This window comes from Heloderma suspectum, chromosome 4 (genome assembly GCF_057233095.1).
Source record: "Heloderma suspectum isolate Gila_16-S chromosome 4, 16-S_ref, whole genome shotgun sequence".
Lineage (NCBI taxonomy): Eukaryota > Metazoa > Chordata > Lepidosauria > Squamata > Helodermatidae > Heloderma > Heloderma suspectum.
The window spans coordinates 79,362,591-79,376,613 of NC_139461.1; the positions used below are offsets into that span (position 1 = coordinate 79,362,591).

The 14,023-nt window shown below is 47.2% G+C and overlaps 1 protein-coding gene across 4 annotated transcripts in view; it reads right to left on the reverse strand.

Annotated features, from left to right (window-relative positions):
* The window catches only part of GATA6 (GATA binding protein 6), a 44,002-nt gene that overhangs the window by 29,019 nt on the left and 960 nt on the right, over positions 1-14,023 (reverse strand). Inside the window, exons 1-2 of one of the 4 annotated variants that reach the window (XM_084849725.1) lie at positions 13,755-13,880; positions 11,388-12,366 (exon numbers count right to left, since the gene is read on the reverse strand). In XM_084849725.1, the coding sequence (XP_084705851.1) occupies positions 11,388-12,318 (931 nt within the window). In that variant the 5' untranslated portion in view covers positions 12,319-12,366; positions 13,755-13,880. Of the gene's footprint in view, positions 1-11,387; positions 12,367-12,715; positions 13,056-13,754; positions 13,881-14,023 lie in introns of those variants that run through there. The other 3 variants (XM_084849724.1, XM_084849726.1, XM_084849723.1) reach the window with 3 other exon arrangements.

Sequence of the window (14,023 nt, forward strand, 5' to 3'; positions counted from 1 at the left end):
TAACTTAAGTATCATTCATTTCAATGGGTTTACTTTGTGTAGGACTAACATTGGATACTACCCTAAATGGTAGGAAGAAAAAAGTCCTACAACTCCCAGCATTCCCCAGTCACCAATGCTTGGAACTGTGGGACTTTTTTCTGTCTAAACATGCATAGGTTTGCACCCTAAGATGCATTTATAAGCACTCAATGACTTCTGCCTTCCCGATTCTAAAATATTTTAATTATATGTATTATTTGTTCCGCACACCTTATGTTTTAACTGCCCTGATTTTAGTGGGACTCGCTCTTGGCTGGGTTGAAGTGTTAGTGGAGAATTACTGAACTGAATTAATGTGAAAGAGGATCTCCGCGGATGTCCTTTAAACCGAAGCCAAAACACTCATGACAACAAAGTTGCAAAAGCGAAAGTTCTATTCAAGGAAATTCCTGATCGCAATGCAATCCCTACTGCATTTCCCTGCAGATATAAAAGAGGGGCAGGGACAGAGAATATACAATTCTTGATAGAATGAAGTCAAGGGGACATGCGCAGTCTGATCCTGTGCAAATTTGCTCAGAAGTCCCACTGAGTTCAGTAGTGCTGTCTCCCAAGTAAGTGAGTAGAGAATTGCCTCAGGCTATCTACTCTTAGTTGGGAGTAAGCCCCATTGAACATGCTGGAATTTACTCCAGAGTAAGCTTGCCTGGAATGGGACTGTTTGGATCAGGGTTCCCTTGAATTCTCTGCGATTGAAGCTCCCACCTCAAAGTGTAGTGTAGGGAGTGCTGTTATGAGGGAATCTATTCTATGCGTCTCAAGAATTAACCTGGAAGTAAATCCCATTGAAATCCATTGATAAGTTTAGACTCCACACTTCCATCATTCAGTTTAAATCCATGGCTCCGTTCTGAATGAGCAAATACATGTATTTTGGATTGTGATGCAAAGTGCTACAGCCACTTCCACTCTGTTTCTTTCAGTGGAGAAGGGTACCTGGCCTAGAGAACATCCTGGGATATCTATCGAAGTCAGCTCTACTGATGTCAAGACGACCAACTTCTAAGCAATGGTAGTGTGGGACTCGCAAATGCTAATGAAAATCCCCAGGGAAGTTTTTCAGAGGTGGCTCCCTTGAAATAAATGCGAGCTGTAGAAGAGCAAGCATACACACTGAAAAGCCCGTTGAAATCCTTGGGGCTTATTTCTTCTGGTCTGCAACCCTATGAATCCCTTGGAACACAACTGGCTTTACTTCTGAGTAAACACAACATAGGATTGTGCTGTTGGTAGTGGAGGTGACAACGGAGTCTGATTTACAAACTGCAGAGCACCCGATGTGTTTCGAAAAGAAAGGAGGAATTTGTGGCACCTGAAATGCTTGTTTGAGGACTAAAGTCCACTTCATTCAACTGCTGACCTTATCTCAAATCTATTGAAGTTGGTGCCACGAAAAACAATCTGCCCACTTACCTGGGAGTAAACCCCATTCAACGCAATAGGACTTACTTCTAGGATTGCATTATTAGTCTTGGGTGGGGCAGGAGTGTCCAATTCCAAGTAAACGGCTCCCCCCAGAATTTATTTTATTTTATTTTATTTTTTGAGAGGCAAGCAAGCCCTAGCCAGCGAGTTTTCCCGAGACATACTTCTGAGTAAGCTTGCTTCTGACCATAGCTGAATTTTACGGTAAGAGTTCATAAATCGCTGCAAAATCTGCAAGGATAGACACCTTGGGACAGAGAATATACAATTATCTTCCCACCTTCCTCACGTAGGAACTTTCCCTTTGTTTCACTCTTTCTCCAAATCAGTGACCCTAAACCTAGCAGTCAGTGGAAAAGGGTTCTAAAACACACACCCATCTTCTCTCCACACAATAAAAGATTGAAGTCCTAGCTAAAGAAAGGAGAGAAGCACATTTGGTTTCCATTCCACCACTGAAATCAACAGGGATTGTTTCCTGGAGGCAGCCTTCCCCCAACCTGGGGACCTCGAGATGGTGGCATTACAACATCTATCATCCCCATCCAGTGGCACCCCTGGCTGGCAGGGGATGGTTGGCACTGTAGTCCCACACATCTGGAGGGGCCCTGGTTGGGGAAGGCTGCCCCTGGGAAACAATCCTGTTAATTTCAATGGTAATTATACAGCATGGCTAGAAAATGGGTCCAGCTACACTACTTACACAGGAGGAACACCCATCGAACTCAATAGGTCTGATTTCTAAGAACGGCTGCCAAGAATTTCATAAGCATGGTTACCCCTGTCCTCCCCACTGGATCATGTTCTCCTTTACCTGCCATACTTGCTGCTGCCCCCTATTCAGTTGGCACACGAGAAAGCGAAAGGGATCTTGTAAATGTCAGCAAGCCTTTGTCATTTGTGTTAACAACGGAAGTGGGGCGTGGAAACCCTGGGGGTAGAGAAAATGCACCTTCTGCCTCTCCCTTCCCCTTTTCAAAAACATTTTGTCTTTAGAAAAGGATCAGAATTGACATAGCAGGCTGAAGAGCTAGCCTGGAACCTCAGACTGGAATTTTGCACACCTCCCTGGCAATGGGTTGATCTCTGCACTACAAGCCACTGGGACAGCAGCCTTCCCCAACCTGGTGCCCTCTAGGTGTCCTGGACTACAACTCCCATCACCCCCAGCCAGCATGGGAGGGCACCAGGTTGGGGAACTCATATCAGGGCGTCAAGGATACTGGAGACAGGCAGTTGCATTACTCCCCTCTGTTAAAACAAAACAAGAACCTCCCTCTTCTCCTGAACCACAGAAAGACAGTTTTACAATGAGACAATAAGTATTCCCTCTCCTCCTTCCCTAGAGTAGATGAGAATGTTGTTTTTAAAATAATAAATGCTTCAGATCTTTATCTGGTTTGCTCTCGCAACAAGTCTGTAAGATAGACCACTATTGTTCCCATTTTACACATGGGAGAACTCAAGCCACTGCAAGAATCTATTGTGGGTGAGTAAGGATTCCAGGTCCCACCTACAATATTCAACTTTCTGGATTAATATGGCAAACTTGGCCATTGAAACCAGTGATCCCAGGTGGTTTTAAATGGGGTGTGTGTGAGGTGATAGGAACTACAAATTAACAAATATTAACAAATTAACACCTCAATGTTAATTACATCATTTGTAAACAAGCCTTATTGGCTTTAGTAGGGCTTGCTTCTATATAGTTTGTTAGGAGAATTTATCCATTCATTTCATTAAGAGGATTCAATTATTGCATTTTAAAAAACTACTTTATTTTCATTTTTGAAAGTTAAGAAACACTTTGTTTTTCAGATGTGCTTATTCATTTTCTTAAAATTTAAGGTAGAATGCTGGGTTTCATCAGATATTTTATCTGTTACCTAGGATTTGGTACAATAACTAGATTAATGTGTTGGATTTGCATTTTAATTAGAACAGCAGATTTCTCAGCAGATTTCAGTTTATAATTTATACACCTCCCTTGTTTTCACTTAAGGTCTTTTGATCTAAAATCTACCTAAAATTATTTATAGGCTACCTTTAAGTTGGTTTATAATTAATTATTTTGGCTAATTAGTTGCAAGAGCCTAGTCTAGTCTTTCAACATCCCCAAGCTAGTGTCCCTAACAATACATGTTATTTGGGTGGCTGTTGTTACAAGGTACAGTTGTGTTTATTTTAATCACTTGCTTGATAGACGGCTTAAAAATCTAGTTAATGAACAGTTGGTACCCCAACCTAAACAGATTAATGTAGAACTTAACATAGAAGCAAGTGTGCGTAAGAATACTGCACAGAAAAACTGTAATTAGTTCCCAACTAATGATTCAAAGTTATTTCAATCCATTTTTCAGAAGTATGCCATGGTAGATTTTTTAAAATACATTATCCAATGATCTATTTTCTTGCAAGAAGAATTTACAGAATTTTAAGTTGCACAAGGTGATTTTTTTTTTTTACATATATTTAGCACAATTTAAAACAGCAATGTAATCCCCCCCCCCTTAAATGTTCTGGATTTTTCCCTGCAGCCTTCAGTTACATAGGAAGCTGCCCTATACAGTCAAGCCATTGACTGGCAGCAGCTCTCCAGGGTTTCAGGCAGAATTCTTCCAGTTCTAAAGTATCTTTCTACATCATTAGAATTTCCATCAGAAAATTAGGATGCCAAATAGAAATATTCCTCGGATCTTCATATTCATCTTGATCCAATAAGGTGTGAGCACACAGCTAATGATGATTCACACGTATATTAAGAAGCACATTCACATCTGCACTGCAACGTTCATTCAGTCCAGTGACGGGGCTGGATGTAGATGGAAATACACATCTCCTTCTGAGTACTGTGTGGATTGGGGCCAGACTAAGTTCTATTTTATTCCATTTTATTTTACACTAAAATTTTCAATATACATGTTTTTTAGTGGCAGTTTCCAAAAGAAATTATTAAGCAGGAAAACTAAAGTACATCTTACTCTCAGACCCTAAAAGAAATAATAACAGCAACAGTCATGTTGTTGTTGTAATTTAGTATCCTCAGAAGAGAGCTCATATAGAGTATTTTAAATAGAAATACTTCATATAGAAATGTTACTTTGGAATTTAATTCCATACAATGGCTATGATCCAAAGACTCCCTTTGGATTCATCAGTTTGCAGGAAGGGATAGTTAGTCTCCCCAGCATTTTATAAGTAGCATCAGGCGTAGCTGATTCGGCAGATTGTGGGGGATTTCCACTTTCACCACCATCTACCACTGCAACTCAATATTCATACATTTCTCTAAGTGTTCAAAAGACCCTCACAGCAAACTAGCTAGGTAGGCCACTACTATGTTAATATAAAAGATTGGGAAGAGGCTAGGTAAGAGCTAGTTGTTTGCCTAAGGTCACCCAGTGAGTTTATGTCTCAGGTAAGATTGGAGCCAGGGGCTTCATAGGTCATACTGGCAACCACTATCCTACACCAGCTACAGAAGTAGCCCCGCCACACCTGCAGAACTCAGTCCTCGGGTTTGGAGCCCTTGTATGAAAGAATAGGATGCCAGGGTGGATTTATTGTGTGGCATGGGCTTTCATGGGCAAACAGCCTACTTAGATGTTCTGAGAAAGTGAGAAGTATTGCTAAAAACAACACCTTGCTATATCTAGTAATTTTAACACAGCTGTAAAATACTTGTGTGTGGGGGGAGTAAGTAGCAAATGTTGTAATGGAAATAACATGCGACAGACTCGGGTTCTTGAACATTTTCTATGCACTGAAACTGCAAAAGTGTAACAACACATTTTGAGTAAAAGTCTAGTGGCTGAGAAAGTGTATCTGACACCCCGATTATCCTGAATCCAATAAGGGCACAATCCTATACATGTTTGGGCAGAAATAAGTCCTACAACTCCAGTATCCCCCAGCCATGCTGGCTAGGGGATGCTAGAAGTTGTAGGACTTATTTCTGTCTAAACATGCATAGGATTGCACCTTAAAGACAGTACCCTTGACAGAATCATTTGTAAGTAATGTATTAAAGTGAGAATAATCATATTTGGGACTCTTCCACTTTTTAAACAACCAGATGGGACATTCTTCTGGGCACTCCAGTCCTCAATACAGTACATGAAATTAAGTCCCACTAATTTAGGATTGGGATGTAAGTAAATTAGGGAAGTGTTAAAAATGCAGTTATGCTGACACATGTGAGGCAACGGGCTACTTTCAGTTCAGAATCTTAAAAGCCTTTTGGAGCAGAAATGAAATATAACAAGAAATTAGTTTGGGGCACATTTTGTAGTTTAGCGACAGAAATTCAGGGTAATTTATAGGTGATTTTCTTTAAAGGTGTCAGCACTAGAGGTTGCTTAATTTATTAATCTCAAAAAGTGACATTTTCGATCAGAATTGCCCCTTCCCTATTGCCTCTATTTCTAACAGAACTGCTTTTTTTGGAGACTATAGGGCTGCAAACACCAAGGCCTCACATACTGTTTTTTGAAAATAATTTAGACTACACTGGCTGAATTAATGCAGTGCAATCCTAAACACACAAGGAGTAAGTCCCATTGAACACAACAGAACTTACTTCAAAGTAAAGATGCATAGGATTGCACTGCATTAATTCAGCCAGTATGATCTAAATAGTTTTCAAAAAACAGTATGTGAGTTTTCTACATAATTTAGTGAAACTGAATTAATTTCATTCAGACTTCTCAAAGTGATTGATTATTTTGGAAAATCATTCTGAAAGCCTTTTTACAACAATTCAGCATTGAGAAACTGTAATGTTTGTTTTAAAAGGTTACTCAATCAATCAGTCTGCAAAAAAGCAAGCAGTTAACTCACTGAACTTTAACCAGCTAACAGCCTTTGAGTTCTGCAAAGGCACGTCTCCTAATTGTGGAAGAACTAATTAACACACACTGTCCTCACCTGTTCATTTTTCTTTTAAACAACACACCATGTTGTCATCCTTAAAGATCATGTCAGGGTTTACCGGGGTAAAATGCTTTTAGGCATCAAGCCTTGAATATGATTTAATCAAGCCCAGCAGTTTGAAAGCACAAGCAAGTAATCAGGCCATTGATAACATTCAGTTAGTCCCGGTGCTTTGTGAAAGACAACACTGTGGAGGTGATCATGGGAATAAATCAAATATTTCTAGCTTCTCTGAAAGGAACTACAGCAAAACTGCAGGCTCTTGTGGAGGCTTACACAAAATAAAAGAGGCTGAAGGATGGGATTTTGCCAGATTTAAGTGTCCTCTAAGCTATTTTGTCACACCTCTCCTTCCTCAAACTTCTTACAAATAGCGTATTTTTAACGTTGTGACCATTTTAACAATCCCTTTTGCTTGTAAGCAGTTCATTTTCCTTGGTTTCAGTGGAATGTTGGGTTCCGCCCTTAAAAGGCAGCCTAGAAATAATTTTGAATAAAGCATTCCCTCCCAAATATATGTACTTTGGATCAGGGCATTTGGCAGGGGTGCATTTTGCCAGGAGCAGGGAGATTTCGGAAGGGTAGAGGAGCACTGCTCTCCTCTTACCATCCTGTGATCCAGATTAGGGGGAGCAGCAGGATCTGACATTGCAATCCCATGCGTATTTACTTAGAGGTAAGTATCATTGTATTCAACGGGGCTTATTCCCAGGTAAATACGCAGCCTATGGACCCCTAGGCACCAGAGTTGCATGTCAAATACATGAATCTATTGATTCCAAAAAGGGTGGTGGTGGTCTAGGTGACGTCTGTTGATAATTTGGCCATTGTTATATTATTATTAATAAGAAAACCTTCACAACAAATGCTCTTAAAAATGCACCACTTTCTGCAATTAAGGTTGCAATCCTATGCCCATTTACCTGGAAGTAAGCCCCACTGGTCATACTTCTGATATGTGCTGTAAATAGCAACATTTAAACTTTAAATTCCTCCACCCCATCTGAAAAGGTGCATTTGCATTTTATTTACCTGTTCTTGTTTGATGCATAGCAATTTGTGACATCAATCTCCCCACCATCATTACCACAAAAACCATTTTTAAAAGCACAGTTTTTAAAAACTCTGGAATGCACTTCCTCTGGAACTGCGATTGGTCCCCAGTCTCTCTCTGTTCAGGAAGGGGATCGCATTCCATCTTTTAAACATGGCTTTCTAAATTGTTTCTATGTTTTATTCATTTTTATCTGATTATTATTATTATTTTTGTACACCAACTTGGGTTTTAGAAAGGCGGTACAGAAACACCTTAAAAACAAACAAATAAATAAATAAATAAAATGGAGTGTAAGATATTAGGAGACACTTGCCATGTGTCTGGCAGCTTCATAAGCTTCTTGTTACTGGCTTTAGCACATATATTAACATGCATGCAATCCTTCCTATGCGAGAAGCAATATATTTTACAGTAGGAGGTAATGCTATCTCAGGCCTTTAGAAGACCTCCCCCCTCCAAAAAAAGGGGGGGAATATAGTATTTTTAAATGCTCGCTCCGTCTTTGAAAAGTACTCAGGCAAGATTAAGATTATTTTTCAGGGAAGAAGAGAAAAAGGGTTTTAAAAATCACTAAAGAAAAACAAAACCCAGAAGGTTTTGTTTAGAAATCAATTTGAAAGGAAAGTTAGGTTCCCAAAACATACTGCTTAACCTAATTTTCATTGAAATGACCTACTTCTAAGTAAACGTATTCATAGGATGACTTCCCAGTCTCTAAATTCATGTCATAAACACATTTTGGTATGTATTTGGAAATGGCATCTTTAGGTTCAAAGTTATCTCCTCTTCCTTTCGCTTTTAATTAACAATTATCTCCTTCTGAATGAAGTTCTGTGGAATCCAAGGGTTGTATCTAATGAGTACTATCCTATGATGCCATTTTCTTTCTGTTCTCCCCTCTTTTCTGTGGGTAAACCCAAAATAAATTTTGCTCTCGGATATTCTAAACATCCTTCCTTAGATTCAAGTCTTATTAAAATCACCCACATTTTGTCTCACAAGGAAACACAAATACTGCATTCCCCAACCTAAAATATGTAATGGGGAGTGGCTTTAGATTAGTGGAGAATGAGAAAAAAGTTCTAAAGCCATGTCTTCTTGTTATGGAGTAAATATTGCCGATATCGCCTGTCTTGTATACAGCTGGAAGATTTGTCTTAAAAGAAAAAAGTGAATTTCTGTCCAAAGCCCAGCTGCAGAAATTCAGTTAAATTCATTCTCTCTCTCCCCAAATCTGTGAAACCTTTTTCAAAGGTCTTCTCCGGGTATTTAAATCACTGTTCAGATGAATTTAAAAGAATCTGATTGAATTAATACCACTGACTGCTTTGAACTTGGGCCCATCCTTTGAAAAGATAGTTGGAATCCCAATTATTTTCTTCTTTATAAAGGAAAGGAAATTACAATAACACTACAATTTTCTTTAGGGACAGCAGGAAAAGCCAGATTTACACTTCGTGATTGTTAATGATAATAGAAGTATTTAAAAATAGGCCTCCTGTGTATTGAGGTGTCCGCTTTTCACATGCAGAAATCAAAGCAGGGAAAATGGGTCCGATATGTGCCACAAATGTTCCGACCTTTAATTCCAATTAGTGCAGTTCCTAACACTACTGAACCGAAATTCTACACCCGTCTACCACTTGGGGATAAAGAAACTTCCAAAGTTACCAGATGGGTATTTAGCATCTCCATTCTTAATTAGTAAACTACAGACGCAATCCTATACACATTTAATAAGCCTCGTTGAAAACCGCGGCAGTTACTTCTGAGCAGACTTGTCTTGGACGGAGCGCTTGAAATGCCAGTTTCTAATGACTCCGCAGTCGGCGCAGCCCTAGGCATGTTTATTCCGAAGTCCCATTGTGATTCACGGGACCTGCTCCCTGGTAAGCGTGCTCAGGACTGCAGCCTCGGAGGGCCATTTGAAAGAAAGGACATTAACACCCACGCGTTTCAAGGCCTCCTTTGAGGCCTCCAAACACTCCAGTCCAAGAGCGCGTCCCACACGGTGATCGCATTTCGCCAGGGCTCAGGCCATCGCCCCCAACGGGCTCACACGGCTCTCTTTGCAGCTGCGCCAAGGAGGGCCGCCGTCGCCGCCCTTCGGATCTCTGATCTTGACCTGGCAGGCGCAGCTCAGCCGGGGGCACAGTTGCCCTCCGCGAACGTCCACACCTTTTCCCACGTCAGAGCGAGATGATGTCACGCCACCCAGACCGGCCCTTTCCGCTCGCCCTTCGCCCCAAGGGGCGCGTTGCGCGCTCGGGCGCGCGACAGCGGCTCCAGCCGGGCCTTGGACAGGAGAAAGGCGCCGCTCCCCTCCGGGGGGGCGGGAGGGGATGGGGGAGGGCTTAACCCTTTCCCTCCCGCAGCTGCCTTCCCTTGCTCCATACCTTCTCGTCCAAGCTGCGTGTTCCTCCGCGGGGGGCCGAAATCAGTGTTTCCATCCCCCCTGTTCCACCGCCACCAGTAGTTAAAATAATTTTTAAAACGCCAACCTTGCTTTCCCTAAAGGGCCTTCCACTTTCCAAAGATGACACCCTTAGATGCTTTGATGGGGGAGCGAGCAGCTCCCCTACCCCACCCACTTATTCAGCATTTATGAACCAGGAAAACCTGCCACCCCGTTCCATTCCGAGGCAATGAAAAGGGATTCGAACCCGCCACTCCAGCCGCCCGTAAAACGCTTTTGGAGGCTCAGTACTCCACTACTCGGTACTTTGGAGTAGGCCCACTGAAATAAGTGGGATTTAAGTCTGTCAGGACTTATTCGAGATATGACTAAGGGCGCAATCCTTTGCAGGTCTAGGCAGAAAAAAAAGCCCTACAACTCCCAGCATTCCTCAGCCAGCCATGCTGGCTAGGGAATGCTGGGAGATGTAGGGCTTTTCTTCTCTCTCAACCTGCATAGGGTTGCACCTTAAATCTGCTCTAACCTCCTTGTTTCCAGTTAAGAAGTAGGGAATGGATCCCTCCGAGCGTCAGGCTGACAGTTGCCTTGCACTGCGAAGCTACCAATCCAGCATCCCAGCTACACTCGGAGAAGCGGGGAGAGGGACGAGATTAGAGAGAGAGAGACTCGAGAGAGGCTGCTTGATCCTCTCCTCCCGGTCCCCTCCATTCGGATCGTCAACGAATTAATTATCCTTTGGATTCGTCTTTCTCATCTAGTACACTTTCAGTGTGTGTACCGACTACAGCTCTCCTCTCAAATACAAATTGCTTCTAAAAACAACCGATAGAACTGCGCAGGAGACCCAGGAGTGGACACAGCCCACGGAGAAGTTCTGCCCCAGGCTCCTTGAAATGGATCGGGAAACGCTTGCATCAGTGTTTGCGGCGATTTCTCGGTTGAATGTGTCTATCCCTTTTCGTGCCAATTGCTCGAGGTTTAAATTTCTCCAGGTTGCTCAGGTTTAAATACAAATTACAGGCTTCTCCAGTGTTTTAGACATGTTTACTTCGTTTCATTTCCCTAGGATACTTGGTGATCCTTTTTACATGTCCACTACAATGCAATTCTGTCGTTTATTAGTTAAGAATTAGTAACGGATAATAACATAAATTAACACTGCGACTATTATTACTAATAGTAATAATACGAATACTTATAACAAAATATAATCCATCGGTTGTTTCAAAACAGCTACGCTGTCGTCGCCCCCGCGCGCCTTGTATTCCTAACTGCTCTTCAGTGTAATCTCAATTCTTCTCGCCTGTAAGAACACTTTTCCCTATGGTGATTAAGCCCTGGTGCTCTGCCTCGCATCAAAGAGGAAGGATCTTTTGCAGTGCAATCCTGCACAGGTCTACCCAGAAGTAAGCGCCGTTGCTTATTCCCAGGGAGGTGTGCGAAGGCTCGCAGCCTCAAGACTCCGCCCCGAGCGCTCGCCAAACCGACCGGCTGCCGCGCTCCGCGCGTCCTTACCTGCGCTGGAGGGCCGCACGGCGAGGGGCCCGGCTCGGCTGGGCAGGCAGTGCAGCATGGAGTTGTCGAAGGGGCTGGCCCACCCCGGGGTGCTGAACTGGGCGCCCACGTAGGGCCCGTAGTAGGATCCGTTTAGGGGCCGGAATTGCTCGCGGGGGCTGTAGCCGGCAGGCTCGCGGGGGGCGCCGTTGGTGGCCGGCGAGCTGCTAGCCGGGTAGGCGAAGCGGCCCGAGGCCGGGTGGGCGCAGCCGCCGCCGCCACCGCCGCCGTAGGAGGAGGACGGACTCTCGGGGCCCGCCTGCGGGGGCCAAGCCGACGGTCCCCCGCCCTGGCCGGCGCCCGCGGGGCTCTGCAGGTAGGGGGACAGCATGGAGCCCACGCGGGTGGTGGGCACGTAGACGGGCGACCCGGCCGAGGAGGGCACGAAGCCGCCGCCGCCGCCGCCGCCGGGGGACGAGCCGTCGTAGGCGCCGCCCTGGAGGCCCTGCGCGTGGTGGTGGTGGGCGTGCGGGTGGTGGGCGTGCGGGTGCGGGTACATGTCCTCGACGGGCGGCGGCGGCGGGGCGGGATCCGGGCTCAGCTTGGCCGAGGCGCGGCTGGACCAGATGAGCTTGTTGGCCTGATCCAGGTCCGTGAAGAGCAGCAAGTCCTCCCAGCTGGGCAGGCTGGACGGCGCCGCGGCCAGGGGCACGAAGGGGCCCAGCAACGCCCGGCCCTCGGGCAGTCCCAGCGGCTGCTGCGAGGCCTGGAGCGCCCCGCCGGGCTCCTGCTTGAAGGTCCTGCCGGGGCCGGTGCTGCCGCCCGGGGAGCAGCCCGAGGACGACGACGGCGACGGCGACGGGCCGGGCAGCCCCCTGGGGGCCGAGGGGCACGGCGAGTCGCCGGAGCCGCAGCGCTTCAGCAGGCACCAGCCGCCCTCAGCCAGGGCCATCCGGCCCCGCGCGCTCGGCTCGCCTCCGGCCTCGCCGCTGCGGCGCCTCTGCGAAGGAAAGAGAGCGGGAAAGGCGAGTCAGCAACATCCAGCAGCCCCCGGCCTCTGCCCTGACCCGCCCGCCGACCCCTCACTGTCCAGCGCCGCATGAGCACATGACTACGGAGAGTGCCTCTGAGCACGTGAGGAGTGCGAGTCTCTCCCCACCAAGTGACCGCAGCCAGCGCCCGCAGGACGCCAACGGCGGAAGGAACTTTCAAGCCACCCGGCGCCCCGACACTCCTCCTCTACGAAACGCCCCAAAGGGTGCCTGGCTCGTAAAACCTGGCCAACACGCTCCCGCTGGCACAGCCAGGCCGCCCCGCCGGCCCCGAGATCGCCTGCTCGCTCCTCTTACAACAGGAAGGGGACATCTCAGTCAGCCGCTTCCTATCTTCCTGTCCAGACCCCGTCCCTGGCATTTCCCCTCAGCCTCTGTTGCCCCATGTGCGAAATGGGGCGACCCGGGGGCCTCCGCGATGCGTGCAAGAAAGAAAGGACAAGACGGAACCCGAAGCCCGCTCAGTGATTAAAGGCGGCGCCTAATTAAACAGGCGAAGACTTCGGCCCGTCCCCGCGTCGTGCGTCCCACCTCTGCCTCTTGCAGGATCGGGGATTCCTCCGGTTCCGAGTCTGTCTGCCTGAGAGCAGCCCAGCGCTTACTTCCACCCCCTCCTGGGATTCTGCTTACAGACCCAGCGAGTGACAAAAGCAGAAGGGGGGCGTGGACTGCGGACGATCTCCGGCAGGGCAAGCCCCCCCCCCCCGTCCCTTCCCTTGCCTCATTTCGGTTTCAGCCAATGAGTCACTGGATCTCTGTCCAGAATGAAAACAATCAGTAATGCAATTGAAAGTGGGGAGGGGGGAGAGGAGAGAAGAGGTGCTGCAAAGCAGCCAAAGGCGCAGAAATGAAGCCCGGAGGGAGGGAGGGGTGCAATCCGAAGGTTCGGGGTGGGGGGCTGCGGTCCTGGCTTTCGACCCCGCGTGGGATGATGCGAGGACGGCCCCGCGTCGACGGCCAAGATCGTGGCTGCGAAGGGGGAAGCGGCGGATCATAAAGGGGCGGCGGCGGCTGGTGCCAGTCTGCGCCAAGGTTGCTCGTTCTTTCCTTCCCTCTCCCTCCCTCCGGCCTGCCAAGGTTGACCCAGCCCGTTCCAAGCCCCAGGGCGCCACGGCGCACCTTAGAAATGGCACCCATCCACAATCAACAGAACGCGCGGCTCCTGGTAGCCGCTACTGACCGCCGCCGCCCAGTCCGGAGCGCAGCCCCGCACCGGGAAGCCGCCGCCGCCGCCCCTCCGCGCGACCCAGCCAAAACTGCGTGCGCTTGTGGGGCGGGGGGATTGGGAGACTGCAGGGAAAGGCAAAGAGATCCCCACCACCTCCGCCCCACCGACCGCAAGGAGCCGATATCAGCTCAGACGAGCCACAGTCCAAGTCAGAGGAGCATCTCCGTTGTTCCCTCCCGCCCCGCTCCCGGCGCCCAAACTCCGCGGCGAGAGGCACGAAATCCGTCTCTCTCTGTCGGGAGCAGAGATAAGCGGCAGATAAGAGCGCGGCGGGGGAGATAAGGCCACCGGGGCGGAGGGGAGAGGAAGCTGTCCGCGGGGAGGAGGCTGGCAGGCGGCCTCGCCGGGCCCAGGAGAAGCCGAGACAAACCCGCAAG